This window comes from Apis dorsata, unplaced genomic scaffold, assembly GCF_000469605.1.
Source record: "Apis dorsata unplaced genomic scaffold, Apis dorsata 1.3 scaffold_416, whole genome shotgun sequence".
NCBI lineage: Eukaryota > Metazoa > Arthropoda > Insecta > Hymenoptera > Apidae > Apis > Apis dorsata.
Window position 1 is genome coordinate 544,305 of NW_006263671.1, and position 8,957 is coordinate 553,261.

The 8,957-nt window shown below is 25.5% G+C and overlaps 3 protein-coding genes across 12 annotated transcripts in view; 2 read left to right on the plus strand and 1 right to left on the minus strand.

Moving 5' to 3' along the window:
• The window catches only part of LOC102678775 (nuclear cap-binding protein subunit 1), a 7,306-nt gene extending 6,802 nt beyond the window's left edge, over positions 1-504 (plus strand). Inside the window, exon 12 of one of the 2 annotated variants that reach the window (XM_006619492.2) lies at positions 174-504. The gene's annotated coding sequence lies outside the window, so the exon portion shown is untranslated. The remainder of the gene's footprint in view (positions 1-173) is intronic. The other variant, XM_006619494.2, reaches the window with a different exon arrangement.
• Positions 505-2,275: 1,771 nt separating this feature from the next.
• On the plus strand, positions 2,276-6,890 carry LOC102672353 (protein pellino). Of its 2 annotated transcripts, XM_006619541.2 has the most exons (8): positions 2,276-2,705; positions 4,039-4,219; positions 4,907-5,089; positions 5,169-5,400; positions 5,479-5,679; positions 5,754-6,041; positions 6,121-6,452; positions 6,535-6,890. In XM_006619541.2, the coding sequence occupies exons 2-8, from the start codon at positions 4,185-4,187 to the stop codon at positions 6,659-6,661; spliced, it is 1,398 nt and encodes a 465-aa protein (XP_006619604.1). In that variant the 5' UTR covers positions 2,276-2,705; positions 4,039-4,184; the 3' UTR covers positions 6,662-6,890. The 2 variants fall into 2 exon arrangements, with proteins under 2 accessions (XP_006619604.1, XP_006619605.1); XM_006619542.1 differs by lacking the exon at positions 4,039-4,219 and having other exon boundaries at positions 2,278-2,705.
• A 760-nt stretch (positions 6,891-7,650) lies between these two features.
• LOC102672027 (putative RNA-binding protein Luc7-like 2) overlaps positions 7,651-8,957 on the minus strand; it is a 7,500-nt gene continuing 6,193 nt past the window's right edge. For all 8 annotated transcript variants that reach the window (XM_006619538.2, XM_031512332.1, XM_031512331.1 and 5 more), the window contains 2 exons: positions 8,014-8,792; positions 7,651-7,850 (listed from right to left, as the gene is read on the minus strand). In XM_006619538.2, the coding sequence (XP_006619601.1) occupies positions 7,772-7,850; positions 8,014-8,792 (858 nt within the window). In that variant the 3' untranslated portion in view covers positions 7,651-7,771. The remainder of the gene's footprint in view (positions 7,851-8,013; positions 8,793-8,957) is intronic.

Consider the following 8,957-nt stretch of genomic DNA (forward strand, 5'->3'; position numbering starts at 1 on the left):
CATTTTACGAATATATCTGAGTCTTAAAAGAATAAAAACTGAGGGAAGTCTTTCTAAAAAAAAACGCGAAAATCTATCGCATTTAATGAGTTATAAAACGATGGACTGTTTAAATAATAAATTGATCCATTAATGATTTAATGAGCGAATCTTTGTCGATTTTCTTTGTGCAGTTCTTATTGATTGAGTCTTCACTTCTCTTAGAGATTATGAGTCAAAGCAATGAAAGAAGTGCGACGACAGTCGACATGGATTTCTTCGAACAACCCGCCTATCTATTGAACAAGCGTCTTTTGTCCATCATTGGGATATGGCCATTTCAGAAGACTCTGTCAAAATTGTTGAGACAAAACATCATTTTGATTTTCTGCTTTACTCTCTTGATAGCCGAGGTAAAAGGAAAAGAAAAGAAAAAAAAATGTTTATTTCTTATAATAATAGTAAAATTAATGCTAAAATAGAAACTTATAATGATACTATTTTGTTGAATGATAGGATGATATTGTAAAAAAGAACAATAGCATGAAATTCACATTTTAAAAAAAGTCTAACAATAATAATACATGATAAGACATTAAGAATGATTGTATTCCAACTTAATTGAAAAAATCAATATATTCCATGCCAAATCATAAATTTTTATACTTCGTTCGTTTGTGATAATGCAAGAGAAATTCAATTGAATAATATAATATTTTTATAATTAAATTAGATAAATATATAATATAAAATTTTAATCTAAATATATAACATGGTCTTATTTATAGGAAATTTAATCATAATAACAATTGAATAAATTAAAATGTATTTTTTATTTGAAAAAAATTATTTAGTCATGATCATTCAAGATATTTTATTTCATCCATGTATAATGATGGAAGGAATTTCAAACGATGTTAGTATTACAAAATGTCAAATTTATACATTATACATTTAAATTATATATTTAAATATAATTTATTTAAATATTCATGACAATAAAAAATAATTTATTATCTATGGATAGATGAGTTATTTTTATTAATAATTTATGTAAATACGAATTAAATAATAATTTTTTTTAATATATATATAAATACATATTTGTAATAAATATTTTTAAATGCTGTTATAAAAAAATATTTTAACATCTAAAGACATCTAAAGAATTTATTAAAAATTATTAAAAATTATTCAATTATAACAGCGATAATTATTTAATATTGATTATAAAATATTTGCGATAAAACAATAAAATGACAACTCGTATGAAAAAGAAATTTATGTTAAACAATATTCAAGATATAATTAATGAAAAAAAGATGAAATTAATATATTATTAATATATTTTCAATACAATTAATTGACAAGATTTTACAGTGAGCAAGAGTAAAAAACTTATAAAAAAAAAATTATATGTGTTCCAGCTTAAATATAATAAAAAGAGTATTCTATTTTTTATATGTTTTATTTCCAATAATTATCTTTTTTTATAATTACAGTTTTCATTTGACATATTATTCCTAGCAAAAGCGGAATCATACATCAAATAATGGTATTCGTATCTATTGCATTCGTTTTACAAGCAGAATATAAAATGTAAGTATTTATTTATTCAATTGAAAATAAATTATATTTTTTTAATATTATATATATAAAATATTTGTTTAATTTTTATAATGATAGATGAAAATTATTTTTTTTGACAATTTAAGATAATGAAAATATCGTGATAATGAAAATAATTGAATTAAATTTATTGAATTCTAAGCAAATTATATAAAAACAATATTTAATACTTCTATAGTTATAATTTTAATAACATAATACATTTCAATATTATTAGTTAATAATAATTTACTTACTACAAGTTATTAGATAATTAATTATTTCGTTTTATTGTTTCGAATCCAAACTACAAAAGAAATTATTACATTACATTTTAATAATCAAATATAATATAGTATATTAATTTTATAAGTTTTACTTAAAATTTTTTATTTTTGTCCAAGAAATAATAGTACAAATAACAAATCATATTAAATTATTTTTTTTATAGAATAAATCATTTTTTATAAAGAATATGTATTATTGATTTTTATTTTTTTTTTTCATAATTTCTATACAAAAAATTGTTAGAACATCAAAAACATAAGTAAAAAAAATTAATTATTAATTATTAAATATATATATGAATAATAGACTTGTTGATTCATTTGAAATTAGCGCTACATTAGTTCTACTATGCAGACGTTAGATTGTGTTAAAAAACAAGGGACTTTTTTCTTACATTGGTGCCTATGTCAGCTTCCACTCGTATATCCTTCGGTCGTGATTGTTCGATGAGTATAGTTTATGCGAGGTACTTACAAATAATCGGTGTGTCTAGCGTTTATCGGAAAAGAAATATCGGTGTCTTGTTTATCGTGAAATATTATTGATACAAATATTTTTCATTAAAGTGATTTCATTTTAATAAAATTCATTGTAATTTCTCGTGTGTACCGTAATCATGAATAAGAGGATCAGCGCGATACTATTGGAATATCATGAACATAGTAACAGTGTAATTTAGAAATGGAAAATTAAATTAAGGCATACTTAACAGTGGACAAATGATTTTTATACTTCGTTAGTTTTTGTGTATATGATCAACTGACTGTTGTTGCGTGTCTCGAACGTGCAGCGATACCGTTTTTGAACGCAGAGCTCAGCATGGTGATACGGTAAATAGACCATCGTTTCTGGATGCTTAGGTTAATTAATGTTGTTTGTACATTGTGATTCCTTTATAATTATTGTGCTTGTTCGACATTTCCTTTTTTTTTCAAATCTATTAATTTCAAAGCTTTTTCATTTATTTATTTATGAAATAAATATTTTTATATTATTATTTTTGTATATATGATGCTACCTGAATAATATTTTTTCAAAAAATAAATTTTATCAACAGAGTTTAATGTCTATTCTTAATATTTTTTTATAGATTAAATATGATGTAAAATTTCTCGAAATCTTTATTTATTGTTAATTTATATGCACATAAAATATTTATATTATGAAAATAACAAATGAATAAATTGATAGATATATTTTGTCCAAAATATTTTACTTGGCACATGAAATGAAATAAATATTTTTGTTTTATACAAAGTGTCTTATTATTTTCTCCAAAAAAGTACATAAATATATGTGATAAAAGAAAAATGTTATTAATTATAAATATTATGTTTTATTATTTATGTAAAATTTTTAATATTATCAAATTGAAAAATAATTAAATTATTATTAAAAATTTACTTAAATATTGTTTTTTACTATTAAATATTTAATATACTATTAAATATTTAAAGTAAGGGAAGATATTTAAAGTAAATATATTATTTATATTATGTTTATTTATTTTATGATGCATAAAGTAATATAAAATAAATTAGAAATATTTAGATTTAAGATTTAATATTATAAAAAAAATTAAGTATTATTTAAAAAAAAATGTTTAACTTATTTAAATGAGAAGCATGTATCATTTAAATAAATATTATTTAGAGTTGCAAATATGCAAGTATCAATTTTCTAATTTATTAGAAATCTTTAATGTAATATGTTTCTTATTCATACTAATGCAATTGATGGGTGCAATGTTTTGATAAAAATGAATATGTAGATAAGATAAATATACAATTAGATCAAGGATAGATATATTAATATAATTAATATGATAAATAATGATATATTTTATATTTTGTTTGTAATATGTTATTTTAATTTAAATAAATAAATATTGAAATATAATAAATAAATTTTATTATATTTTTTTTAAACAAAACCAGCTATTTTTACAAAAGATTTATTTATTGTATATAGAAATAGAGTATTATTGTATATAGAATAACATAATAAATCTTTATTTAGTTATTTATTAATGAAATTAATCATTTATTTTTTCTTCAATCAAGAGAATAATTAGATTAATTGAAACTTTTATTAAAACTAGGAGAATGTTAAAATATATAACAATATAGCAATTATCATTACACTAAATATTTCTTATTGCAGATTATAATTACCAATTCACACAGCATCCCATGTTGCACTTGCTCATGTTTGCTCAACTTCGCAAAGATACTTAAGACTGTATGTCTTTATGAGTATCTTTTGAAGTACAGTGGAAGTAGTAATCTGTTAATTTTACTCAAAGGAGGATGCCAGTAACTAAACGTATTCCATGCCCTTCGCGGTAAGTAAGTGGTTTACGTATTACATACTGTAGGACAAGAAAAAACAGAGATCTACAAATAGAGAGAGAGAGAGAGAGAGGTGACTTAATATTTTATCTTTAATTTTTTCAAATCCTTCTTTTTATATGATTCAAATTATATAATCTTTTTTAAAAAAGAATCTTCTTTAAAATCAATATGAAAATAATAATAACTATTTAAAATAAATATTATAATTTCTAAATTAAAGTTAATTATCAAATAAATTTTGTAATTTCTATCATTTTAAAAATATATATATATAATAAATTTATAATCTAACTGATACCAATTATGTTACTGACATCCACCTTTAAAATTTAAATAACTTATAATTTAAAAAAAAATATAATTAAATAAAAAAAATAAAATTAGGTACTTCCACCATATGAAAATATTTGTAAAAATATTTATATTCATTATTAGGTTTAAGAATACGAAGAATATTTCAACATATAAGGAACATAACTCTTGTATCAAATTTTACAATGTGGTAAGAAAAGGAAAAGGTGGCAGAAATAGTAATCATTCATTTCTTCTAACATTTATGATCATATTTTATAATAAAATCATTATATATAGTATAATATTATGAATATACTGAATATACAATAAAAATAATATTAATTACTAGTTTTGCTATTAATTATTAAATTATATTCTTCCAGATCTGACGGTGGTAGCAGTGAAAGTCCATTACTTGTGGAAGAAGGAGAAACAGTTGGTGCACCTCACAGTCCTCGCAGCAAACATAATCACAATCATTCACATGCTAATCCTCATAGGTCCCACAGTTATCGTCATGAAAAACCAAAACAATTAGTAAAATATGGAGAATTAGTTATTCTGGGGTAAGAAAACAATTTTTTTTTCTTACATTTTAATGAAAATATTAAAATAAAAAAATTCAATTCAATATTACAATTCTAGTTACAATGGATTCCTGCCACCAGGAGATAGAGGAAGAAGGAGAAGTAAATTCGTTTTATTTAAAAGACCTGTTCCAAATGGTGTAAAGCGCAGTAAACATTACATTGTTAAGACACCTCATAGCTCTCAAGCTATTCTTAATACGAAACAACACTCAATTTCATATACTCTTTCGCGGACACAAGCCGTTATCGTCGAGTATACCGAAGATGAAGGAACAGATATGTTTCAGGTAAATTTAATATTTTTTTTTTTTTTAATATTGCGTTATATTTATATTATTATTCTATAATATATGTGAATAATATAGGTTGGACGTTCTTCCGAATCTCCTATTGATTTTGTCGTTATGGATACGTGTGCAGGCGGAAGCGATGGTTCTAACGAGGGACGTGTCGCTCAAAGTACAATTAGTAGGTTTGCCTGTCGGATCTTAGCTGATCGATCAGATCCTAGAATTGCTAGAATATATGCTGCAGGTTTCGATAGTTCAAGAAATATCTTCTTAGGGGTAATATTCTTTACATAGTTATAAATTACTATTTCTATATAGAATTATAAAAAGATAAAAATTGATCGTTTTAGGAAAAAGCAACAAAGTGGCAAGAAAATCGTGAAATTGATGGGCTTACAACAAATGGCGTTTTAATAATGCATCCGCGAGGTCAGTTTTGTGGCGGTGAAGCGCAATGTGGCTTTTGGAGAGAAGTTAGTGTAGGTGGTGGAGTTTTTTCGCTAAGGGAAAGTCGAAGTGCCCAGCAAAAAGGAAACGTCGTAGAAGATGAGAATAACATTTTGCAAGATGGAACTTTGATCGATCTTTGTGGTGCCACATTACTTTGGAGATCGGCCGAAGGTCTAGCAAAATCACCAGTAAGATTATAATTTTTTTTAGAAAGACTATAATTTTTACATTCATGAAAACTGAAAATAAAAAAAAAATTTTATATAGACAAAACATGATTTGGAAGAATTAGTTGATGCTATAAATGCTGGAAGACCACAATGTCCTGTTGGTTTAAATACATTAGTTATTCCACGTAAAGCAGCTACAGACTCAACACAACAACAACCATATGTTTATTTAAAATGTGGACATGTACAAGGTCTCCATGATTGGGGTCAAGAAAAAGATAAAGCCACAAGAAGATGTCCAATGTGTCTGGTAGCTGGTTCAGTAGTTAAACTTTCTATGGGAATAGAACCTGCATTTTATGTTGATTGTGGCCCTCCTACTTATGCATTTAGACCTTGTGGACATATGGCTACAGAAAAAACTGTTAAGTTAGTATCGAGAATACTATAATACTTTGTTTTTCATCTGTTTAACAATATATATTTATAATAGGAAAAATATATGTTACAGATATTGGGAAAAAGTTGCAATTCCACATGGTACAAATGGTTACATTGCAATTTGTCCGTTTTGCGCAGTCCCCCTTGAAGGAACACCAGGATATGTAAAACTGATTTTCCAAGATAATGTAGATTGAACTTCGTTTATTATAAGGTCGTGAGTATGTGTAGAAACCATTAACTTCTTATAAAATGCAAGGACTATTGAAATTAATAAAATGTAAATAATCTTAATACGAATATATAACAAAGTTCTGTCTTCTTCCCTCAAACGTAAATTTAAGCAAAACTTTTGTATGTACAAATAGCTCTGCAATAATTATTATGTACATGACTCTTAAAATAAATATCCCTTCTTAAACAGTATTAATTACATATATTTTATCATTAACATTTTTTAATATCTAATAAAACATTTTAATATATCGTATTTTAATTTATTTGTCGATTTTTAGAAATTTGAAGCTTTCACAGCTCTGTATCACAGTTATTATTGTTGTTAAGGATTTCGCGTATAAACCTTGTTCTTTAGAAAAAAATTTATGACGTTTCATAAACTTCTAACTGTATCTTTTAATTTCTGCTAAAAGTGAGTTATAAAACTTATGAACCGTTAAAATTTTTATTCTTAGAAGGCAATTTATAATCGAAACTTTTTACAGTAATAACTCTGCTGTTTTTTTTTGTTTTACGAATTAACTTGTAAAATATAAGGTTATGAGAAAATGCATGATTGCAGTATTTTGAACCAATAATTATTTAAATGTATATATTTTTAGATCATATCTTCATTTCTTATGCTTATATAATAATCACATAAAATCATGTAATCATATTATAAATATGTAACATTTTCAAATATTATGGATTTATGCTTGAATTATTCTTATGTACATGAAATAACTAGATTTAAAAGTATAATCGATATATCAAGATCAAATAGAATAAGTATATTAGTATATTAATATCTAATAAATTCATTCCTGTTTTTACATTGACAGGTGAATATATCTAATTTTACATAAAGATATATTTCGAAATATTGATATTCTCAATAAAGTGTGATGGACATAATGTACAAATCTTAATTTATATTGAAAAAAAATCTCTATTGAAAAAATGATTCTGCAAATATTTTGTTTCTTTTTGTTCGTTCTTTTTCTTTTAAATACATTGTGCACAAATAAGCACGTGATAATTCATACGAAGAAAAAATGATTGAGCATAATTAAAAATAATAATTAATTTTATCTTTTTCGATCATTAGATCCACTATGACGAGAACGGGATCGACGGTTACGGCTATTACTGCGTGAACGTTTTGATCTGAAACAAATCAAACAATCATTCTTAGCAACTAAAACTATAAAAATCTAATTATATTTTATTTGTTTACAGATTTCAATTTTGATAACAAAATGTTATTTGAATTTTCACACGAAACATTTATTATAGAAAATATTAGAATGTAAATTTTCACGATTTTTACCTTTTTCCACGACTGCGACTTCGAGAGCGTGACTTTCTCCTATCCCTATCTCTCCGTTCGCGGTCTCGATCTCTATCGCGATCACGATCACGATCACGATCACGATCGCGGTCGCGATCACGGTCACGGTCACGATCTCTGTCGCGATCACGGTCACGGTCACGATCTCTGTCGCGATCACGGTCACGGTCACGATCACGTTCACGATCGCGATCGCGATCTTTGTCTCTATAAGCCAATCCTCCACGTCGGCTATCACGATCACGTTCACGATCGTCTCTATCTCTATCTCTGCGTCTATCCAATAACGATTCTCTTTTTTCTTTGCGTCGTTCTTCGACGGTTTTTTGAAGTTCTGCTAACTTTTCTCGAATCTTGATAAAGCCTAGATGTAATTTTCCACCGAAATGATCCGCTAATCGTCGATCATTATCATGAATTCCAAGATATGCGCTGCAAACCTCGCAAACTCTTAATTTTTGTTGTTGATAACTGGATGCAGGCATACTATTTCGATATTCTTGTTCAGCCTCATTTTTCTTCTTTCGTAATTCATCAATCTCACCCATAAGCTTCATGGATTCCTCAACAAAGCCTTCCTCGCCAAGTTGCTCGGCTTTAGCCAATTTTTTGCCAATTTCTTCAGCGAGTACATGAACGTTATTCGCCTTTGCCGCTACTTCAGCGCTAAGTTCTTCTTGCGTTTCCGCGAGACGTTGTTTTGCTTGCTCTGTACGACGATCGCAATCGGCAATAAAATTTTGTAAATGTTCCATAGCCTTGAAATATAAAGAAAAGTATTCGAAAATTATAAAATAAGTTTTGAGAAATATTATAAAATTTAAACTTTCCGTTTAAACTGTCCAATTTATAATATATTTGATATTAAAAAAAAAAAAAAAAAAAAAAAAAAAAAAAAAAAAAAAAAAAAAAAAAAAAAAAAA